We start from the raw sequence: 24,650 nt of genomic DNA, 5'->3' as shown, positions 1-24,650 counted from the left end.
TGTTCCTCCTCTGCACTCAAAAGTTGCAGAAATATTCTCTACAATAAATTGTTTTTGAGGGGCTGGGGATGTGACTCAAGCGGTAGTGTGCTCGCCTGGCATGCGTGGGGCCCAGGTTCGATTCTCAGCACCACATACAAACAAAGATGTTGTGTCCGCTGAAAACTAAAAAATAAATATTTTCAAAAATTCTCTCTCTCTCTCTCTCTTTAAAAACAAAATTGTTTTTGAGTTGTACACCACAGTTCAACTGTCCCCAACATCACCAACACAACTTGTCCTTCTTATCCTGGTCCTCTTCTCAATACAGAATATGGTGCCTTGGCAGTGAAGGAGGGAAGCCTTGGAAAGCATTTACACAAAAGAACTGCATCTGTGTTCCAAACCGACCAAGGAAGTATTTCCAGTAGGAACAAGCGCCAAAAATAACCACTACAAGGGTAATAATGCCCAAGAACACTTGTTGAGCATTTAATATGGGTCAAGTTCTTCAATATGTTATCCTATTCATTTCTTATAACTCTGTAGGACCAAAGAGGTTAAGTAAACTGTCCAAGGCCACACAACTTGTAAATAGCAGGAGCAGGGCTCATACTGAAATCACTCTGACTTTAGGTCCCAAGTACTTAGCCTTCTGTTCAATACCATAAGTAATGACTTTCCCTATTTATATTCATATAGTCTTTCTAGAAGACTGCTGTAACATACAGAGAAAGTGGCTTGAACAGTAAAAGCTGGAGTCCAACTGGTTAAATTTGACCAGTTGACTCTGATAATTGGATGCTGATCCACAATGGGGGGACATGGGAAAAATGGAGGAACTTTGATGGGGCAAAATGGAGGGCAGGGTGGGGAAGAGACATGGGGGTGGGAAAGATGGTGGAATGAGATGGACATCATTGACCCTACATGCATGTATGACTGCACATATGGTGCAACTCTGTATCTTGTACAACCACAGAAACGTAAAGTTGTGCTGCAATTGTGTACAATGAATTAAAATGCATTCTGCTGTCATATACACCTAAATAAACAAATTCTTAAAAATTCTACCAGTTGAGGAAGAACAGAAAAGTCCAGTAACTGGACTTGACACCAGTGAGAAAATTCTAGATGAGAACATTTTAGGAATTCACATTTACTGAACTATTTGAGTGGATGTCACAAGAAGGGAGTTTCTCACTGTTGTGTTTATGGGCCTTGTTGAAGATGTTTCCATCCTGCGTGGTCCCATCCCCAGGCAACTCTAATCATCTCCCCTCCTCCAGGTCATCCTCAATTCAAACCACCCTTCCTCTATAGCCATGATTCTCCTTCTTTAAAGCATCGTTTCTCAAACTTGGTGCTTTTTGTTTTGAGGGACTGTCTGTACCTTGTACAATGTTTAGCATCCTTGGACTTACAAAGGCTCCATCCTGCCTAAAGGATTAAGTCCAACTCTTTAGCAAACACCCACGACTTTGACAGTGAGCACCACATACTTCATCCACCTGACCTTTTCACACATTAGCCAACACACGGAGATACTCATTTTCTCCACTATCCTTATTTCCTTGTGTTTCTGTTCAGGCTGTTCCCTCTTCCTAGACTGCTCTTTCACCCTGTGACCTTTACCAAACTCCCCCTCACTCTCAAAGGCCCAACTCAAATTTTTACTCACTCAACAACTTTTTTCTGATCTCCTCAGACAGAATCAACTGTCTGCTCCTAGGTTCTCCCAGCAAATCTACCTCTATTTCTATCCTTATTTTATGCCCATTTGCTTTCCTGTTTCTTTCTAAATGGTGAGTTCCTTGATGGGAGGGAATAGGCCAAATTAATTTTTCTAGTAACAGTGATTATCATGAAATCTGTTACAGAGCAGGCACACCATTAATGTTTGTTCACTTATCCATTCATTCATTCAACAAATAGTTATCAAGTTCATACCACATGGTGGGCACTGGAGATTCAGAAGTGAATAAAGCCAAGTCCCTTCTATCATGGAGCTTACAACGTGGCCAAATTTCTGGAAAACCCATGCATATCAACCAAGAGATGCTCTGTGTTATATTATTACAGTATTGCAAAGAGCTCTCAGCCCTGGTGGGGAGAACTATTGTCCTCCTAGGAATGTGTAGGAATGAGAGGGAGCCTGGGGTCAGGGGTCAGTCTGCTTGAAGGCAATCATTAACTCAAAATCATTAACTGCATCCCCCTGATAGTCATTTCACAAGACTTTAAAAGTTGGCTCCTAGAGAATTGAACAACAGCAGATGAGGTAGAGAGGGAAGATGGGAGGGGAGGGGTGGGGGGATAGTAGGGGATAGGAAAGGTAGCAGAATACAATAGTCACTAATATGCCATTATGTAAAAACGTGAGTGTGTAACCGATGTGATTCTGCAATTTATATTTGGGGTAAAAATGGGAGTTCATAACCCAATTGAGTCAAATGTATGAAAGATGACATATCATGAGCTTTGTAATGTTTTGAACAACCAATAAAAAAAAAGTTGGCTCCTAAACCCCACATAAGGTGACTCATTCTCCAGAATTCTCAATCAGGAAGAAGCGTAATAAAAATCTGATTGTTAATCAGAGGAAAGGCAGGGGCAAAGGGGAAGTAACTTGAACTGCTCTGGAAGCCACATCACTGTGTGAGTAGGTGGCCCCAAGGGGTTGGAAGAGGGATGGTACTGGGCCTGAGCTACCTGGCACCTATTCTTCCAGTGAACCCAGGGGGTGCAACCAGTGTCTCTTGGCCGCTGTGGGTCGCTTTGCCCATGACCCCACCACCACCCTCTAGAAACCACATCAGCATTCAAGATTCAAAACACACCAAAAATAAATAAATACATAAAGAAACAAAATACAACTCAGCCACCTCTTTGCAGCCTTGGAAATAAAGGTCTGTTTCCCAGGAAGGATGGATGGGGAACATAAGCCCCCACTGGCCAGCTGCCACGTATATCTGGAGGTGTGGGCTGGCAGAAGAGGAAAGTAGACAGCCTCTGAGTCTTGAGGTTGGGTTCCCTAGAAGAACAGGTGTGGTGATGATTCTTGTTCAAGCAACTCACTGAGGGAGTAGAGGGGAGGCAGGATGTAGTCTAGGGCAAGAGGCAAAAGCCAGCAGAAATATGGTCTCAGACAGAGACTGCCTTCAGTCTGAGCACCCTGTGGGGTCTGGAGCATGAATGGCACCACATAGCCAGGCCCACCTTGAGGCAAAGGGACTGGCCTTGCCCAATGCCTGAGGGCAAGGCAGTTCCTGTGGGTCCAGGGCAAGGCTATGGAGAAAGGACAGCTGTGGGCTATCATCACAGCAGCTACCTCACAGCAGCTGGGGGAGGGGTGTGACAGCCAGCAGAGTGAGGCCCCATAGCGTCCACTATGCCTTGCTTTTGGCCATGGCTCCTAGACTGGGGAAAGACCGACACCACAGTGGCTTGGCCGTACTCAGAGGCCTTGGCCTCCTCAGAAACCCTGATCCCACAGTGTTTCCTTTGTGAGGCAAAACAAAGTGATCTTTGACAAGATGATGTGCGAGTGAGGCTGGGAGTGGAAGTGGGCAGTCAGAGCCAGCGGGCTGACCCCAAGCCCTGGCAGAGTCAGCCCTTAAAAGGCAACCACAGTGTGGTAATGTCATAGGATTGGCACCCCTCCAAAAGACAGGCTAGCCAGGGTTCACAGGAAAGTCAGAGGAGGGAGACAGATGAGAAATGAGTGGAAGAGACGGAGGTAGGGAAGAAGGAAGAGAGCAGGGGAGCAGGAAGGAGCAAGTGTCTCAGGTCAGAGGGAATGTGATCACTCTCCCTGCGTAGCTGGACTTCCGGCTGACTCATTGTTCCACTCCGGTATGACCCAACCTTCCTTTGAGACTTAGCACACGTCCCACCTCCTCCATGAAACTGCCCAGACCTCCCCTATCCACAGGGAGTCTCCCCAGGGTGGAGTCCTATAGGGGTAGATTCCTGTAAGACTCCCCCAGGACAACTGACCTCTGCCAGATTCTGCCTCATGCTGTGAACTATGCCTAGGTACGTTAATGAAGCACAAAGCTCTTATTAACACCTCTCTACCCTGCACCAGGGCAGCACAAAACCTGCTCATGGAGGGTGCCTGATAGATCTGTGCTCATAACGCAGGGAGTGGAAAAGAACCTTGAGGTCTGGGGCTGTGACTCAGTGGGTATTTGCCTGTGTGAGGCATGTGTAAGGCTCTGGGTTCAATCCCCAGCACCCAAAAAAAGGAACCTTGAGGGAAAGGATGCACTCCCCAATGTGTAAGGCAGAGGCGCTGAAAGTGGGCAACTCCTCAGACCACTCCTATGGTAGGGAGGGAGCAGGCCAGGAAACCAGCTGCCATGATCAGTGGCCAGGCCCTAGAAAAATGGCCAGGTCACATCAGTCCTGCCTCATGAGCCCCTGCTTGCAGCAAAGAACAGGCCACAGAGCCAACAGCTCAAGTAAGGGACAATGACAAGCTGGAGTATAGCTCTGAGAGGTCAGGAATCATGCATGACCCCTATTTACCAGTGTGGACCAAGTACTGAAACACAGAGAAGGTGCAGGATGAACATGTGCCCCTGAGTCCTGTCACTAAGGATGTGATGACAGCACGGCAGGGTCCAGATGTGAGGCTGGCCAGGCACCTGACACCCTGGCAAGAAGTGGTAGAGGGAGGCTGCTAGGCCACCTGGGGTTCCCTGATGGATTAGACCGCAGTGCACGGAGGATGAGCTGTTCTTGCATCCACATTGGCAGGAACCAGGGCTTCTGACCCAGGCAGCTTTCTTTTGTGGCTTCAGTGGGGCCATCAGCCAAAGGAAACACACTCTGACTGGAATCCCTCTCACAGCGCCTCACACCAGACCAGGACCCAGAAGAGTAGCCGGCGTGCCCCTAGCAGGCCCTCTGCAGGCCTCTCCTGCAGCAAACCCCCGGCTCTCAGTTCCAACCTTCTCCCCTTGGATCTCCCACCCCAAACTTGTCCATTTCCTTTGGTACTTTAAAAATAATGTAAGTACTATTAAATAGTAAAATAAGCTGAAGTTCCTGCCTCACCCCCTAGTTTAAATTGCCATTATGGCAGGTGCGATGGCGCACGTCTATAATCCCAGTGGCTCGGGAGGCTGAGACAGGAGGACCATGAGTTCAAATCAGCCTCAGCAAAAGTGAGGTGCTAAGCAATTCAGTGAGACCCTGTCTCTAAATAAAATACAAAATAGAGCTGGGGATGTGGCTCAGTGGCCAAGTTCTTCTGAGTTCAATTCCTAGTACCCCCCCCCCAAAAAAATTGCCATTATGTGTTTTCATTTTGTGTACCTGATCTCTCTCTCCACATGCCCCTCAATCTCTCTAATGTTGGTATCATTTTCCTCCAAGCCCTCTCTCAGATTTTATTGCCATAAGTAGGGGAAATATTGTTTCAACTTTAGTCAGAAAGGCAGTTATCAAGAATACAAATAATACCATGTTGGTAAGGATGTAAGGGGAAAAGGAATATTCATATACTGTTGATAAGACTGCATATTAGTGCAACCACCCTGGAAAGCATATGGAGAGACCTCAAAAAACTAGGAATGGAACCACCATATGACCCAGCTATCCTACTCCTTGGTATATGCCTAAAAGATCTAAAATTAGCACATTATAGGGATGCAGCCATATCAATGTTTATAGCAGCACAATTCACAATAGCTAAGCTATAGAACCAACCTAGGTACCCGTCAATAGTCAACAGATTAATGGATTTTAAAGAGATGTGGTGTACATACAAAATGGAGTATTACTCAGTCATAAAGAAGAATGAGCTTATAGCATTTCCTGGAAAATGGACAGACCTGAAGAACACTGTGCTAAGTGAAATAAGCCAGACCCAGAAAGCCAAAGGTGGAATGTTTTCTCTGATATGCAGAAGTTGTTCCAAAATAAGCAGGGAGTAGGGGGCAAAAGAAAAGGAAAGGGTTCCATCAAAATAGAAGAAAGATCAGTGGAGTAGAGGAAGGAGATTGAGACAGAGGGAGAAGGGATAGGATAAGCAAAGAACAGGGGAATTAATCCTACCTAAATTTCCTATGTATATATATGAATACACCTCAGTGAATCTCACCATTATGTATCTCCACAAGGCACTAATTTAAAAGAATAAACTATAGTGAAATAGCAGAAGAATCAGTACAATAGAGGAAAAACAATGGGAAAAGGAGGGGAAAAAGGGGGACTGAATTAGGGCAAATTATAATCCATGCTTTTATGATTATGCCAAAACAAAACCTAATGTGATATGTAACTAAAAAGAACCAATAGATAAGTAAAAAAGGAGTCTTTTTTATGTTTCTAGGGCATGCTGAAGAATGGCACAGATTATTCGTTCTAATCAGGCTTTTTTAAGGGCCAATGTTAATGTTAAATTGAGCATCTGTGTCAATTAGTTCAGCTGGTTAAACTCCAATGCAGATGAAGCCAGTCTGGGTCATGGATCATCACAGGAAGCAACTATAATCCCTATGTTCAAGTGGCCATAAAAACATACCCATAAACTAGTTCCAGCCAATCTGCAAATGTCTGCAGTTTGTCCACTGCAAAAAAAAAGCATTAAATCAAGATAAAAATCCATCTCCAGAGCTCAATTTAAAATTCAGACTGCTCATTTGCCATCTAAAGGTGTTGTTAGCATATCTACAGATAAAGTTTAACTTCTAGCTGGACAAGTACCCCAGGAGTGGTCTTTAAGGCAAAGAGAAACAGTTTGAGATTATTCGCAGGCCTCAAGATTTTAATGAATTTTGTAGTGAGGACAGTTCAGCACTCAGCAGGTAGAAGGACTCAAAATGATAAACCCCATATTTGTACCCAGGAACTCTCCTATGGTGACCCTATCCAGTAGAACTTTCTGCCCTGTTGAAATGTTTTATATCTGTGGAGTCAAATACAATCACCACTAGCCTACTGACAAAAGAACTAAATATATTTTCAGACTCAGTTAATTTTTTTTTAAAGAGAGAGAGAATTTTTTTTAATATTTATTTTTTAGTTTTTGGCGGACACAACATCTTTGTTTGTATGTGGTACTGAGGATCGAACCCTGGCCGCACGCATGCCAGGCGAGCGCGCTACCGCTTGAGCCACATCCCCAGCCCAGACTCAGTTAATTTAAATGGCCTAGTGTAGCTAGTGGCTACCATACTGAACAGTGTAGATCTGGCATCAAAAAAATAATAGTAAAGGGCTGGAGCTGGGGCTGGGGCTGGGGCTCAGGGTAGCGCACTTGCCTGGCATGTGTGAGGCACTGGGTTCAATTCTCAGCAACACATATAAATAAATAAAATAAAGGTCTATCAACAACTAAAAAAAAAATTTAAAGTAATAGTAAAGAAACAAAAAGAAAAGCAACAACAATGGTAACAAAACTGGCCTAATATTTAACAAGAAAGAGCATACTATCTTCCAGTTATTGTCCTAAGTATATTAGTTCATTAGATATGCTTCAATGTCTTGCATATACATTACTATTTTCCAAGTCTCTTGAAATACTAAAAATTTAATTATCATCACTCGGTGACTGGGGGGAGGGGGGTGGGCAGAAAAAAGGTGTTAATCCTTATACTCAAAAAGATTAGGACCTTAAAATATTGCCAGAGTAGGTAGAGGAAAGAAAAGAACAGAAATATATATATATCTTTACCTTGAAGTTCCTCCACTTTCCTACCCTATTCCGGGAAGGAGAGAAAGCCTAGAAGCAGAGGATGGTTTAGGTTTCTTGTATTCTACAAGGTAGGGAAAGATCAATTTGCCTCTCTTCCTCCTGGGTTCTTTGGCCATTGGGGTGGAAGACCACCATCTGCGCAGCTCTGCCGGCCCTCGCCCGTTTTGGGAGCCACCAGCGCGTGTGCAAGTTTGGCCACGCTGCTACGTGGGCACGTTGCGGGGCCGGCCTTCAACTCACCTGAGCACATCTCCCCCTTGTAGCGGACACAGGAGAAATCATCGCATTCACAGTACTTGCCGGTGATCTTGCCAAAGTCACTGCTGTGACAGACACACTGGCCACAGAGGCACTCGCCCCTCTGGCTGCAGATGGGCTGTCCCTCCTTGGGGCTGCACTCATCCTGCTGAGAAGGGCGGTAGTCCTCTTCCGAGCACTCGCAATGGGACCCCAGCCAACCAGGCCCACAGCGGCACACCCCACACTCGAAGGTCCCATTGCCATTGTTGCAGCGGTGGCTGTAAGGCTCGGCTTGGGCCTGGCAGGTGCAGTCGCAATCGAAGGTGACCTGGACGGTGAGGCTGTCCTTGAAGCCCACAGGTTTGATGGTGAAGGACTTCTCCTTCTCCTGGGGGCAGCCTCGAACCTTGGCCTCAATGCTGAAGCTCACCTGGATGGAAAGCCAGACCCGATTCAGATATAAGTATCCCAGTTAACACTCAAGCCCCGGAAGAGAAGAAGTGTGTGTGTGTGTGTGTGTGTGTGTGTGTGTGTCCTGCCAAGGAGTACCCAGATTGGGTGTCTAATCCTCCTGTGATCTGGAGTTCCTCAGCCTTCCCACCACCAACGTCCGCAAAGCAAAACCAAGAACACAGGGTAGTTGTGCCATTGTGACATATCTGGCTAAACACAGTCACATAATATCAGCAAGGCACACAAAGCACAATTGTGCAGCACACAGAGTCACAGAGTAGTCAATCATAAGCTGAAGATCTACTGTTCAATTTTCATATAATATTTCATAACTGGCCAAAATTTCTTATATGGGGTATATGCACATGTGCCCAGAAAACCCAATGATAGAAAGATCAATATATAGATCTAAAGAAAGATGGGTAGATCAGAAGATCTATTTCCTTCTCTTCCTTCTTCCCCTCCCCTTGGACAGAAGCAAAGGAGAACCAACCAATAAGGAAAAATATGGAGGGGCAGAATGAACATCTGCATCCTCAAATTCCATGAGGGCAGGAATTTTTCCTGTTCCATTTGCTGTTGAACCTTCAGCAGCTAGAACAATGCCTGGCACATAGTTAGGCACATAAAAATTCATAGACGATATTGTCATTTTACATTGTAGAGAAAAGAAAGGCATTACCTTGGAGGAATCTGGAAGTTGGATAGAGTTTGAAGGTAAAGAAATATTTTTGATTTGCAATCAAATGTACATATACAGACGGACGTAACCAAAATGGAAGTTCTTGGAAACCCTGGCAGGGAAGTTCACTTAGCAGATAAAGAAAGCTTAGGCGACAGAAACTTCAGAGGAAAAGCTTGGCAGCTCCAGCACATCTCATTTGTAATAACCTTCAGGAAGAAGGTACCAGAAAAGAAGGGGCTAGGATGCCCACAGATACTCCAGGGCACAGGCCAGGGTCAGAGCTGCATCTTCAGTCTTGCCCAGCCCACCTCACCGTATCTCCAATCTTGAGTCCCACACAAGACTTGAGGCCTGGGATGACCTCATTGTTGAGGCAGGTGGCATTGAAGGATAGAGACAACTCCTCAGGGAGGTCACGCACTTCCAGCTCTACTTTAGAGCAGATTTTCTGAGCAGAAAAGAACAAAAGAAATGAGCTGAAAGGAAATGGGCAAGAGCCAGTTTCATCCCAGGCAAAATTTGCTGGGTGGCCTTGAACTTACCGTGGCAGTGCCAGGTGCTGAGGTTAGCGTGGCGGCTACTGGAGCATCCTGGGAGCCTATTTCCGGCTCTATTTCCTGCCCAGGAATCTCCTCCCTCTTTCTGTCCCCACTTGTGTCCAGATAAATCTGGGTAAAATCTAAACCAGCCACACCCTTCTGCAGGCCTCAAAGGCATACATTAAAGAAATGTCAAAATGGATCACCTTGGGTAGCAGCACTTTTCTACCTAATTTTGTTTTCCATTACTGGAGATTGAATCCAAGGTCTTGCACATGCTAGGCAAGTGCTCTAACACTAAGCTATACCCCCAGTCATTTTTTATTTTAATTGAGACAGAGTCTCCCTAAGTTGTCCAGGCTGACCCCAAACTGCCTTGGCCTCCCAAATTTCTGGAATTATAGGCATGTGCCACTATGCCCAGCCTCTATCTGATTTTTTTGTCACTCTTACCCTGCCCATGTTTCAGATCCCTCTTTTCTCTGTTGTTGGACCTAAACTGTGCCCCACTCAGCACCTCACAATTGCTTCTCCATCTAGTCCCCCTCACTATCCCCTTCCACCTTCTTTTAGCTCTCAACTCATTGTCCCCACTCCTCCCTGCCTCTCTCAGAGGCTGCATCCCTCCCAGGGTTGGTCATCCCCTGGCTCTGGGAGCACAAGAGGAAGGCACTTTGGCTTCATGATGGACTGACAGCCAGGACTCCCAAATCTGAGTCCTTCTGCATAGCAAGCCAAATCAAGTGGCCAAGTGGCAGGTCATTCCCAGCACAAGATACTTACCCCGTAAGCATCCACAATGAGCTGGAGGACATTGCTCGAATCAGTGGACAGAACCCCCACTGTGGTCCCTGGGATGAGCTCACTATAGTTCTAGAAAGAAAGGTAAAGATATCCAGAGTTTACTGAAGGAAAGGAGGGATCTCCTAAAGCACCACCCCCCAAATCAGACTGATTCTTGAAATGAAAAATTGAAGAAAAGTATAGGATATTTTTCATTTGTCACTTCCAGGAATATATCTAGCAATTTTTAAGGCCTGAGCAAAATTATAGGAAATCCTCCTACTCCTCACCTCATTGAATTGCCTCCCCTCCATCAGATCAAACATTAACACACCCTAATAGGTTGGAGGTTGGAGGGGAAAGGCCACAGAGAGGAATCTTAAGCTTCTGAGGAGTGGTTTGAAGAAAGATCTTTCCTTATTGGGTCCCCAGTTGACAGTACCATAGGCTAGCTCCCAATAACAGGACCGTCCATCACAGGGTCCACTCCACAGAGCCCCAGAGGCACAGTTAACTGGTAGAGATTGACTAATTTTCAGTCACTGCAAAGATCAAATTGATGTTTTTCTCAGATAGTTTCTCAGTCATCAGCCCCAGACAGGGATAATCCTGGAAAGGGGGAAGGACATGGAGGTTAATGAAGATGTCTCACATACTCAATGGATTCTATGCCTTTGAACTTGGCTAACTTAGGCTGTGACCAAGACTTTTTTACTCCACAGGCAAAGAGAGATGCAACTGTGTTTGGATATGGTTTGAGTATGTCCCTCGAGATTTCATGGGTTGAAATTTGATTCCATTGTGAGGTATTAATAAGATGGAAACTTAATCCAACTGTGTGTGGTGTTTAGAGGTAGGTAAGGGCCTTTGGGAGAAAACGAGGATTAGATAAGGTCACTAGGGTGGAGCCCCCCCATGATTAAATCCTGGTGGCTTTATAAGAAGAGAAAGATCAGAAGAGACACATACATACATGTGCTCTCTGACCCTTGAGATATGACTCTCTGCACTGCTCGGGACTCTGCCAGCAGGAAGACCATCACCAGATATGGCACCTCCAGAACCACTAGCCCAAATAAACCTCTTTGCTTTATGATTTACTAATATATAAGCAAGAAGGATAAAGTAGCAGCACAAACCTAGCTGTGAGCTCCGGAGTTAAATGAAGGTGACAGGTTGGTGACATCAAAGCTAAGCACCTCTTTTCTTCTTACTCAAACTTAATGCAGCAAAACCATAAACTAACTCCCTGGGGTCAGCCCTGGGTTAGGCCTGATCTTGGAGCAATGGACAAACACCTTCACCTGGCTCTCATGATCCTCCACCATGTGATCTCAGCCTTTCTTCTAAACATTGCTCACCTCCAATCCACTTCCACTCAGGCTTGACCTGGGCCATGCTTCCTTCCACCTGGAATGGCCTTCTTTTTAGTAACCCACCTCCTTCCTTAGGAACTAGCTCGAGTTCTACCTTCTCCAGGAGGCCTTCCTTGACCATCCCAGCTCTTAATGAGCCTTTTTTCCTTTGGATACCTACCAGTAGCCTTTATTGACTACGCCACCCATTTTGCATTCATCATGCATTTTGTGTTATTAATAAATATATATGTCCTTGCCTTTCAACTAAACCAAAAACTACTAAGAGTAGGATCTTGGGATAGTTTTTATGTCCCTCAGCTCCTGATCCAGTTCCCTGCATAGGGTAGTGTCAAAGGTGGCTGACTCGCCCATTGCCTAGTGGTACTTGACTTGGATATGGCTGACACCAAGGAACTCCAGCCACACTGGTGAGGGGGTGAAGTGAGAACATATCCGTGGGCTCCTACACCCTGTAGGGAGCTCATGAGATCATCCTGTTCAGTCTCCTGCCTTTACACAGGGGTACCTGTAAGCTACCTGATAAGACAGTTGCTCACTTATTATCTTTTAGAGATGAAGAAGTATCAGGATTCTGAGCATCAGCAATATTTATCTTATGGCTTACAATGACTTCTGTTTCAATTTAAATGCGTTTCCTCTTATTTAATGAATTGTGCATAGTTAAAACATTTTAAAAAACATTAAAAAACGTACAAGAAGTCTTCTTGCATATCAGCTCAGTCATCCATTTTCTTCAAGCTAATGACTTTAAGCCCTTTAATGTTTCCTTATAGGACTGGCACTCTGTGTTTTTGATGATTTTTGTCTCTTTTTCCTCTGTCTTCTCCCAATAACCCCAAGTGAACATGATGTCCGAAATGAGGACTCATCTGCACAGAGCAGGAGGGGAAGACCTGTTTTCTAGCTAGGCCTGTGAGAGTCTTTTGGACACATTCTGGGTGCCATGGTGCTGCCGCTGGTACTATGACAAGGGAAGCAGTGGGAACACTGACCCAGTCAAGGCTCTGTAATGGTTGCGCAGGCTGTACTCTGGAGGGGGATGTCCAGCTGACAGGAGACAGGAGCTGGGGAACTGCTCACTACCCAGAAGAAGGGCTGTCATTTTCCTATTCACACAAGGACTCTGCCTGGGTTAGGGCAGCCATAATAGATAGGGACCATGGGTGGTGCCAGGCATCTCACCATGGTAGTGGAGGCAGAGTAATGGTTGTCAGTGCCAACATGACACTGCCCATCATTGGGCTGGACGATGCCTGCCAGCCTTCCATCCAGTGCTATGTGGGTCTTGGCATCAGTGGTAAAAACTAGCAAATGGGATGCATCATTCCTCCAGCCAATTTTTTCCTGTTTAAAAAAAAAAAAGTAAAAGAGCAAAGCAACTTCAGCCATATCATTGATAGAGAACAAAGATCTAAGGACCTCCCTGCCTGAAGGGCTGGACAAGTCATCTTGGAGAAGGACCTCAGCCCTATCCCTTGGAATCCAAGTTAGAGCTTCCTAATTCAGAAATTTCTTAGGAAAATAAATAATTTCATAACTGATTAATTCAAACAGCCAAATGACTCCCTCTTAAACTCCAAACATAACTCTTCCACTGATAGTCATGTTACCCACCTACAGCTGGGCTGGGCTAGAAGAAATTCCATCTGAACATCTACCCACATTGCTGAGGTTAAGTTAACTCAGCCTTGATTTTGAAAGAATACCAGACAAGGTAAGATGTTCTCCCCAGAAAACAACTGGAACCAGTGAGGTTCAAAGAGTTCTCTCTTCTGGTCAAGGAGTAGATATAAGCAGGAACTGCATACCAGGAGCAACTTATTACTCATACTGTGCAAAGTTCAGCCTAGTTCTTATCTCAGATTGCACCAGAAATCCCTAGGGTGAGCCACTTCCCCACTTTGATCTGTGCCAACCACGCTTGGCACCCAAGCCCTCCAAACTCACATCACAAACTGTAGCCTGCATGATGGCATCAAAGCCACCCTCTGGGGCATCTCGGTTCCGTGACACACTCTGCTTCTTCACTTCCTCATTGAAGCAGGTTACCTGGTCTGTTAGTGTCAACACGTGTTTGTAGCCAAACATAGGCAAACAGGCATTCTTCATACTGAGAAGGAACAAGAGATAATGTAAGCAGACACCCTGAAGGAAAAAGGCAGCAAGAAATTGGAAGGGAAAGAGAATCAGACAAATACGGACTGTCGTATGCCCAGGCCAGTTCCACACAATCACAAATGCCCAGACAGATCAGATGCCAACTCTCTCATTTCAACCTCATCTTCTGCTAGCCTTGCAGAAAAGACAGTGAGTTGTGAAACCAGACTGCCTGAGTTCAAATCCCAGCTTCTCCACTTACTAGTCATGTGAACTTCAACATACCCCTCTAATCCTAACCCAGGAAACCAGGGACATGATAGCACGTATCTCATAAGAGCTGTTGTGAGGAGTAAGCAAGTAAGAATTTAGGCCAGACTAAGACTTGAGTTGTTGTTGCTGTGACCTTATAATGAACACTTCTCTATAGTAACACTACAGCAAAAGTCCATCACAAAAGAAAGTCCCTAAAATATCAATTAGTTGATATATCATGTCCAGACAGGAACATTGCTGTCCCCAGACTAATAGTTTGCTTGTTTAATTAATAGATGATGTCTTTCCTGTAAAAAGTACAACCTAGACAGAAGGTTAAAAGTGATAACAGTCCAGCACAGTGGCACACACCTGTAATCTTATCAGCTCAGGACGCTGAGGCAGGAGGATTGCAGGTTCAAAGTCAGCCTCAGCAACTTAGGGAGGCCCTGAACAACTTAGCAAGACCCTGTCTCAAAATATAAAATAAAAAGGGATGGGTGTGTGGCTCAGTGCCCCTGGGTTCAATCCTTGGTATGGGGTAGGGGTGGGGAAACTTTATCATAAAACTTTGAAAACTAAAAAGCAAATTCACACCTTGTCAGGCACAGAGTAACCATCATTTTTAATTACCATAATACATGGATTTGCATAGTATTCACCAATTAAATAAGTCATTCCGCCATAAATTCAAGTGTGAAACCAGGGCTGGGGTGCCTCAGTGGTAGAGTGCTTGCCTAGCATGTACAAGACCTTAGATTCAATACCCAGCACCACAAAACACCCTATTCATCAATTTACACCCTATTAAAGGGTTCAATATCTCTAGGATTTAATTTCTTGCATTTTAACCCTACAGAATCCAGGCCCTCGATGACAACAATAAAAGCAAGCCTTCGGAAAGCATAACTCCTCTGCTTACTTATCCACGAATTTCCCTCTGCTTTGGACCTCACTGCTTTCCCATTCTCTTTCCTCCTATATATTTGTGACAAAGACCAAGAAGCTGATGAATTTTCTTTCTAGGTCCCCAACTAGCCTTGGACTCTATTGGCACAATACTCCAGATCCACAGGCTAACCCGTGTGTCAGATGGGAAAACTAGAGTAGAAAGGAGCTATGGGTTGACCAGAAGGCAGCCAACAAAGCAACCCTAGAGCTAGAAATGGGAACCAGGACTTGGACCTGCCTGGGACAAAGGGGGAGGGGTGCTTCCCTGGTTTCTGGAGGAGAGACTTACTCATAACAGGGGTTTTTGAGGGCTTCTGGTGGGGAGATATACATGTATGGTGACACAGGCTTGTCCACAAAGGCCCCGAAACCTATCCGCAGGTTACTGGTGAGCTTGCGCATTTGGGAGGCCAGCTTGGTACCCAGGTTCTGGATACTCCACAGATCATCTTTCATGGAGTAAGACAGGTCCATTAGGTAGTAGATGTCTACAGGGTAATCCTCCACCTGCCGCACTTGGATGGAGAAATTCTTTGAGTCATCTGGAAGCCATAAAGATATTAGTTTATCTCCTTTTCTTCCTCCAAGATTGAATAAGTAATTAAGCCACCGTTGGGAAAAAGTAACTGCTTCATCAACCAAACTTGAAAGCCCTGGTCCCTTCTCTCTTGCTTTATGATTATGTTCCTCTTTCAAACTCTTGACCATTCCTATTTTTAACCTCTTCTTTTTAAGTGTATGATTTTTCACCCTCTTAAAATTCCCATCTGTCTAATCCTTTGGATCCCAAGAGTCTATCATCCTGAATCACAGGAGTTTGGGTAATTACCACACTCCAGAGTGTGTAAAAGACAGGAACTTTGTCCTACTCTTCTCTGAATCCATAGCACCTGACACATGCCTGGCACATAGTAAGTCTCTCTTAAATTCTTTATAGATATATAAATAGATATAGATAGATTATTTTTAGTTGCTGATGGACCTTTATTTATTTTATTTTATATGTGATGCTGAGACTCAAACCCAGTGCCTCACACATGCTAGGCAAATGCTGTACCATTGAGCCACAACCCTAGCCCTCTCTTAAATTCTTATTAATTTAATCAGAAAGTCAAAGTCAGTGCTTTCAAAAAGCCTGTCTCCTAGCCTCATCCTCCTTCCTTCTGAAGGTCTTTTGTCCCTACTTTGTCTGCCCCATTCCTTGTCTCTCTCCCCATGGAAAAGGGCCTCCCAAATTGCTTTCTCATTCTTCATCTCAGTCACACCTCAGCAGGGAGTTACACGCTATGTAAAATGGGCATTGGGGAGAACAAATGTTTTTTGAGCACCTGATATGTCAGAAAAGTTAAGTAACTTGCTCAAGGCTAAGTACCTAATACGTGGTAGAGTTGAGATTCAAACTCAGATCTGCTGACTAAAACCCTAATACTTGGCATTTTCTTCCATTCTCCTACCTAGATCTTCCCTCACATGCTTCTCTTCCCACCCCATTCTGAGATACTCCCCCAAGATTTCCTGCTCAGACCTCCACCTCATGCCTTATGCCCACCTGTCCCAGGTTTCTTCTCAAAAATAAGCCCCATGCCTACCTGGCCGTAGCCGGAGGGCAATCCTCTGGGGACTGACTTGAGTAACCTGAGAGCCATCTCCGGAACCCTTGTCACTGAGAGGTCTGGCCTCCAGGACTTGGGCCTCACTGACAGGAAACTCGATGGACTCCGGGGCACAGTTATCCTTCAGCAGATTCTCCTTCAGGTTACAGCGGGGTGAGCCCAGAGGCAGGTCCTGTAAGATAGAAGCCCAAGAGGAAGCCCTATAAATCAGAGCTATGATGACTTAGACCTTATCCCATACTTTGGAGTTAAAACAGCATAAATGAACCAGCAAGGTCTTTCCTGGGATAGTCCCTAGGACCTAAATCAGCATAAATGAACTGGTATGGTCCTTCCTAGGATAATCAGAAGGGAAACTGAGACATCAGAAGGGCTATTCATGGATTGGTAGCCAAGAAGCAAGCCTACAGATGACTTTGGACCAGCATTTTCCTGACTATAAAATACAACTCATTTGTGGGTCTCAAAATCAATGTAGTAAGTGGATCTCAATCATCATCTCATTAAATAAGATGCAATAGAATAAAATAAGAAAAACAAAAGTATATAAATTGTAAAAGTTAAGTGTTATTTCATGAAACTTTTACTTCTTAGGAAATGAGCTATAACAACTATAACAAATAATAGTATGAAATGTATTTCTTTCTGTAGGTAAAGGTCAAAACCATTTGGAAGTTGGGAGACCATGAAAGCAGGGCTGTGTGTGTCCTGTTCCCTCTCTGTTCCCAACATGCAACCCAGGACTACCAACAAAGGTGGGGAGGTAGTGAAGCACAAAAGACAACAGCCCAGGAGTAGGCTGGCTGAGACTAAACCTCAGCATTTCTACTTACTAACTGGTTACTAGAGGGAGTCACCTAAACTCTCCCAGTCTAGTTTCCTCAACTGTAACACAAATAGCCCTTCCTTGGTACATAGGGCAGTCAAAACCCTGGAGAGTAGAATGGTGGCTTCCAGGAGCTGGGGTGGCTATGGAAAGTTGCTGTTAGATGAATACAGAGTTTCTGTTTTTTCATGACAAAAAGAATTATGGAGAGGCTAGGGTTGTAGCTCAGCGGTAGAGCGCTCGCCTAACACATACAAGGCACTGGGTTCGATCCTCAGCACCACATAAAAATAAATAAAATAAAGGTATTGTGTCCAACTACAACCAAAAAAATATTTTTTTAAAAAAAGAATTATGGAGATGGATGATGGTGACAATTTCACAATACTTTGAATATATGTAATAACATGGAACTGTACACTTGAAATGGTTAAGATGGTAAATCCTGTTATGTGCGTTTTACCACAATACAAATTACTTTTAAAAGAACAAATAATGAAAATAGTAGTAGTTCCTTCCTCAAAGGGATGTCACCTGGGGCTAATTAATTAATTGGCCTGACCAAGCATTGCAATTCTTTGGTGGCTGTTGATTTATTTAGTTTTTCCCCAGTCTTATCCCAAGACAGCACAGACATTGTTTCTTTTTATTCTTTTTTCATCCACAGCAACTAGAACAATGTTTGGCTCCAGAAAGTTTTGTATTTCTCTTTCTCTAAAACATTAAAAGATGTTTTAAGCCTCTCAAATAATTTCTTCGATGAATTCATGGCTTTCATTTTGTATTAAAAATATGCGCCCTCTTTATTTAATAGGAAATTCCACTTGCAGATTACATATTCAATAACAATCAAATAAAACAGGATAAATCTTGTGCCCTGACATTCTGACTCTGTTTTTTCTTTTTAAAAATGTCAGTACTTATGAAATCTCCCTGAATGCATCACTTTACCTTCCTATATTAGTCAGTTTTCCGTTGCTGTGACCAAAAACTCAGAAGAGGAAAGATTTATTTTAGCTCATTATTTCAGAGGATTCTGTTCCTAGTCGTTTCCAGTCCTTTGTGCCTGACATCTTGGCAGAAGGGTGTGGCAAAGGAAGCTGCTCAGCTCTGACAACTAGGAAGGGGAGTGTAGGGAAAAGAGCTAAGAAGAAGATAAACTCTTTGAGGCAGGGCCCCAGTCACCTACCTCCACCAACTAGATCCCTTCTCCATAAAATCCACTTAATGGACGTTAGAACTCTTATAATCCGACCATTGCCTAAAAGTCCCACCTTTGAACCTTACTGCATTGGGAACCATGATTTCAACATATAAGCTTTTGGGGGACATTCCAAACCCAAACCATAACACTCGCATATCCCCAGTGAAGCCATCAATGGGTCAGCCCTGGATCTGAGGCCTCTCTGTTGGTATCTGATCTCAGATGTAGCATCTCTGATCTGCAGTAAGAGAGGGAGAACTCCCAGGAGGGTTGCTAAATCAGGAGACTGGCTTCATTATTATGCATCCCTGGTAAAACCTAGGCATGACTTATGAGACTTCTTTTAGGATGATTAAAAAAAAAAGAAAGAAACTAATGAGAAGATCACACACTTCATTTGTAGCAAACATATCAGGCAGTTTTCATCTACGATGTTTTTAAGGGAAAACAAAATGGGTCTCTACATCATAGTATCCCAAGTTAGAAAATGGAAGAGGCTGAGAAAATACCATCGTGCATATATGCCACATTTTTTAATCCATTCATCCACTGAAGGACATCTAGGGAATCATGGCATTTGCAGGTAAATGAATGGCGTTGGAGAAGATAATGCTAAGTGAAGTTAGCCAATCCCCAAAAAATAAATGCCGAATGTTTTCTCTGATATAAGGAGGCTGACTCATAGTGGGGTAGGGAGGGGGAGCATGACGAATTCTAGATAGGGCAGAGGGGTGGGAGGGAAAGGGAGAGGGCAGGGGATTAGCAAGGATGGTGGAATGTGATAGACATCATTATCCAAAGTACATGTATGAAAACACGAATTGGGTGTCAACCTATTTTATATACAGAGGTATGAAAAATTGTCCTATATGTATAATAAGAATTGTGATGCATTCCAATGTCATGTATTTAAAAATTAAAATCAATAAAAAAAAAAAGAAAATGAAGAGGTGTGGACTGTCAAGTAGAACAAAAACCTAGAGATAGATGGTATGTGGTGGTTGACTCTGTGTGAGAGAGTGCACCTGTGTTGGGTTGAGAGCTGATGTTGGTGAATGATGACTCTAAGGGTCGATCGTGGTCAGACAGTGAAGCATCTATAAGAATGCCAGATGTTTTCGAAGGGCAAGGGACAATCACTGAAGGGTTTTAAGCAAAGGTGTCTGATTTCATGAGATTTCCATTTTGGAACAATCTTTCCAGTTGCATTATAGAGAAGGATTTATATGGGTATCCAGATATATCAAGACCAAGGACAACACTACTATACTTCAGAGGAGACCTAACCAGAGCCATGTGGATAGAAAGAATACCATTATTCTCCCTTGGGGACATGGACAAAAGATAGAGAATTATACCTTCAGTGACCTTTCAAAACCCTGAGAACTCTCCCTTGGAGATCAATGTCAAATCTCAGTATATAAAATGAGTATTGCCTTATTTTTAGGTTCTGACCATATGGACAGGTGGTAGAGCCTCATGAGGAACCTGACCTTTTAAGAGAGCTTTTCCAGCATGAGATGGAAAGGCACATAGTACAGGGAGTGACTCCTGTTCCCATTGGCTTTCCTCAACCACAGTAAAAACGTCAGTGAGCCAGGGTTAGAAGCATGCCTTTCTGAGTCTCCCAGCAGCGCAATAAATCAACCTGGAAATAATGAAATTTCAGCCACAGACAGGTCACACGTGACGTCAGAAACCTGGCCACAAACCCACTCCAGAAGTATGGTGCCAGCCCCTACTTCTCCAGGGTCAGACCAAGGACCTCGCATGGACATCCTTCTGAGCTATGATTTCCTGCACCCCAATCTGTACTGGCATATGCCTGCTGGAATACTTTGTCCCAAACCCACACATTGGACACTACTGAATTCTTTTTTTTTTCCTTTTAAAATCAGAGTTTCATACCAGACAGCAGCCCTATGCGATGATTCTCCATCTGCCATCTCCACTCCTCAAACCTGCACTAGAATCTCCAAAACTCCCTTTCCCCATCCTTCTCCTCTCTTCCCCATGTCCTCTGTCACCCTAGGTTTTTCTTTCTAGATGGTGTCTGGTTGTGTTCAGTCAATAAAAAAAAATACTGAAAAATAGAGGGCAGAGTGGTCAGGCTATGCCTTCTTCTCTCCTTTCAACTTTGGTTTTTCATCTTTGGGTTCCCTCTATGTCTGTCCCTCACATTGGATGGCCCCACTCCACTGCTCTAGCTCCCCCGGGTCTCCATGAACACTCCTTCCTCCACAATCGCTTAAATAGTAGGGAGGATAAGGACTTTCGTGTTGCTGGGCTCCTGGTGACTGCTCATCCCTGATTTGTCCTCTGAACTCAACTTATCCCTCAGCAGTGGTCCCTCCACACCGATCTCTTTTTTTAAACCAACTGTGGTGAATCCTGTTTCCTGCTGGGATTTTGATAGACGGAAACACAATTCTAGTAGATTGTGCATATCATTCGCTTAGATGGTGGTGCCTCCTGTCATGTTGAACATCAGTGACATGGAAATTATGGGATAGCACTCTAACTCATGTTGGAATTCACATGCTGTCTTAGAGCTACTTTCCCATAAAGACTTGTTCTCTTCCCTTTAAAATACATGCTCATGCATTTTGTGATTGTGTAATGATTTGTCACCTCTTCCAAGGTTAACAGGGCTGGCTTCGGTAGTTTCCATTACTTCCCTTTGGAATCTCCAGGATGAGTCTTCAGTATGATCTCAAGTCATGTTTTTAGTTTCCTCTCACATAGGTCTAAAAATTTAACCCTTGTGGTCAGGATGAATTCTGGTCTAGTCCGGGGTGGGGGTTTAATGTGTGATGACATGAGAAGGTGACTTGAATCTGAACGGTTCAGACAGTTCTCCAGAATGTCATTCAAATCTCAATGAGGGTTCCCCTTGCCTGGGTAAGTGAGCAAGCCATCCGTGCTACTCCTGTGAGAAGAAGATACGGAACCCAGGTTCTTCACCAGATTCCAAAAACAAAACAAAACAAAACAAAACATCAGCCCCAGCATTTCAGGAGTCCTATAGACTTTACTGAAGATCTGAGGAGACACAGTAGCCATCAGCGGCTACTTTGTGGCAGATAAGCGGACACTCTTTACATGTTAACCATGAGCCTTCACCTCATTTGTCTCTCCTCACATGAAAAAGAAGCTATAAATGAGAACATACATCCCCTACCTTCTAGCAGACTGTACTCTCTCAGGAGGAAGCCCACAGATGAGGGGAATGATGTTCGGGATAAATGACAGGAGATGATCCTCTCCCTGTAGACAGCATCCTCATCTGGTGAGTTCCTGACCAGATCAGCAACAACCAGAACTTTCCTCACTCAGGGAGTGCCTAGTACCACACCTGGAAGAACTGCCCCAAACTACCTTACAGGGCTTGTTGGAAACCCAGTTTTCACAAGGGGTCTTCACTAGCCAGTTCTACTCTGCGGGGATGCTGCCTTGGTTTAGAACCCTCAGCAATCTGTGCTTGACTTGGATGGGGCCTCAAACTTATGCCTTGTGTCTCTCTGTCTCTTCACCCACAAATCAAATGTAGGTACTCAACATCAATAGATTTTCTATTTATTCATGTCCATTTTTATTTCCAACCATAAAGTAGATAGGATATAAATGGTAGACCTAGTACAGTAACGTGATAATGCCTATGTTTCCTCAAAGATCAGGTAGATGAGTGGTGTAGATGCACAGGTAGATAAATGGGTAGTATTTGAATTGTCCATTTGATTAATTGTTAATAGCTAGTCTGCAGAGTAACGTGAATTATTAAAAAGAAATGAAATATAGGTGTTTTCAATTATCTAAAGTAATATTGGCTCAGATTAAAAAGGTGCATTTAACATGCAGAAGTTAGTTGAGAATCCCATGGAAGGATACCTTGATAAATGTAGGCTAAGACATATATTTTTAAATTAATAATTTCTTGCAATGTATTGTTGCAATTTATGTCTTCTCTATTACATTTCAATTTAGTCTGTGTATAACTTCATGCCTTATTTTTTTAATTCATCATAGAATCTAGCATAATAATTTGTACCTAATAGGCACTTATGAAGCCTGTGTTAATGAATAACAAATGGATAAATTATTATGATTCAATGTCCTGTCATATCTCTGTTATTCTCCTATAAAATTTTATTAATATAGTTTCTTTTCCTTCACTCACCCTCCTTCATACCCTTGGAGATTTATCAAACCAGGTCTTGTTTTCAAGGTACTAGAAATAATTAAATGTGGTGAAAAATGGAACCAGCTCATGCAAAAAAATAAATAATATGATGTTAAATTCTATATCAGATAATCACTGAACTTAACGCAAGTTTATTTCACAATTGCCTCAAGTTTAATATGAGTGATCCTAAATGGCAGGTGACACTTCCTGATACACAAGTATTTTGAGACCCTCACTTTATCAGCACATGACTTCCAAGGTTCCGCACCTGTCTCTCATGATAGAAGGACTGTGAACTGGGCTGAAAAGATGCTTAGAGGTGAGGCTTAGGAGTGGCTCTCATCACTTTAACTCAGACGCCATTGACAAAATTGGTCATGTGACCACATGTGGCTGTAGGACAGGCTGAAAATTATAGTCCATTGCTGTGTTTAACAAGAGGGGATGAACATTGAAAAACCACCCCAAGTCTTCTAAGTGGGATTTTAAAAGCTAGGGAGAAGGTTGGAGAATATTATTGAAGAATAGTATATACAGTATAAAGTTTCCAATTACCATTTTTATAATAACACTTTCTGAGTCTGTTTTGCCAGCAAGATTCTTTTCACTGTCCTTCAGATCTCCTACACAACTGCACACTGATGACTGTTTCCCCCTCAGGCCCTTCAAATCCCCATCATCCCCATCATTCACTGTTCCTCTTGGAATTCTTATTTATTAATGGAGAAAAATTGCTACTCATCACTACAGGTGCTTCTAAGGAGAATGGCGCTGTTTTGGTTGGAGGGTTCTATATTTTTTTCGAGATCCATGCATCGCATCAGAATTCATATGTTGTAACTTTAATTCCAAAAGCAATGATATTGAGAATCGGTCGGTCCTCTGAGAGGCAATTAGGTCATTAGGAGAGATTGATGCCTTTGTCTCGGGAATGAACCCTTGCTCTGAGGTATTTGGATAGTTACCATGATAAGGGGTTGTTATGAAATAAGGTTGCCCCGCATGCCTTGATTTTTCTGTAGGCACACTCTTGCAGTCCTGCTTTCTCCCAGGAGATGAAGCATCATGAGGCTCTCAAACAAATCAAGGAAATGTTTCCAGAACCATGAACCAAATAAACTTCTAGTCTTTTTAATTTATCCAATCTCAGGTATTCCATTATAGCATCAGAAAATGGAGTAGGACATACCATCGTGGGGTTGGGTATGCAAGTATTGGGGTAATACAAGTAAATATGCATTAATAGAGGGCAGAGTATTTTTATCCTTTGAAGAAGGGGTACAAAATTGGGCATTGTGTAGAGAGAAGGGGAGAAAAGAAGGGGAAGTATTATACATAAAGATTCCTTTCAAGTTGTGTCTCCAAAAGTATCTTATCTGAGATTTAATAGAACTCAAATACTTATCAGGGACTTTGAAGTTCTTTGTTTTGGTGAGGATGATGCAAACCCGCCATGTACATAATCATTGATAAGGTCCTCCTTGCTCAATAAAGACTTTGAGAATAAATTACTGAAAAAAAAAGTGTTCTAATTCTCATTTAATATGGTGAAGAGTAAAGACAACATTCAAGGTTAAAAAAAAACTTTGAAAAGAGAAAAGAGTATCTTCATAAGAATTTGCTAAATCATAGGGAGCATTTGATGGGCTACAGAATTGATAGAAATAGGAATAAATTATAAAAGAGGACCACGTCTATCATCAGATACTGTTGGTGCAGTGGGTGGCACCAACTCATCACAAACATACCCCAGAT

The 24,650-nt window shown here is 43.4% G+C and overlaps 1 protein-coding gene across 1 annotated transcript in view; it reads right to left on the bottom strand.

The window, feature by feature from the left end:
• Nucleotides 1-24,650, bottom strand: part of LOC114081398 (integrin beta-3) — a 139,689-nt gene that overhangs the window by 14,726 nt on the left and 100,313 nt on the right. Inside the window, exons 3-9 of the mRNA XM_071603818.1 lie at nt 16,659-16,854; nt 15,359-15,611; nt 13,714-13,876; nt 12,949-13,110; nt 10,388-10,477; nt 9,379-9,513; nt 7,928-8,357 (exon numbers count right to left, since the gene is read on the bottom strand). Of these exons, the coding sequence (XP_071459919.1) occupies nt 7,928-8,357; nt 9,379-9,513; nt 10,388-10,477; nt 12,949-13,110; nt 13,714-13,876; nt 15,359-15,611; nt 16,659-16,854 (1,429 nt within the window). The remainder of the gene's footprint in view (nt 1-7,927; nt 8,358-9,378; nt 9,514-10,387; nt 10,478-12,948; nt 13,111-13,713; nt 13,877-15,358; nt 15,612-16,658; nt 16,855-24,650) is intronic.

The sequence above is a fragment of the Marmota flaviventris genome, chromosome 17, assembly GCF_047511675.1.
Source record: "Marmota flaviventris isolate mMarFla1 chromosome 17, mMarFla1.hap1, whole genome shotgun sequence".
Lineage (NCBI taxonomy): Eukaryota > Metazoa > Chordata > Mammalia > Rodentia > Sciuridae > Marmota > Marmota flaviventris.
This window is presented reverse-complemented; position numbering and strand designations above follow the sequence as displayed.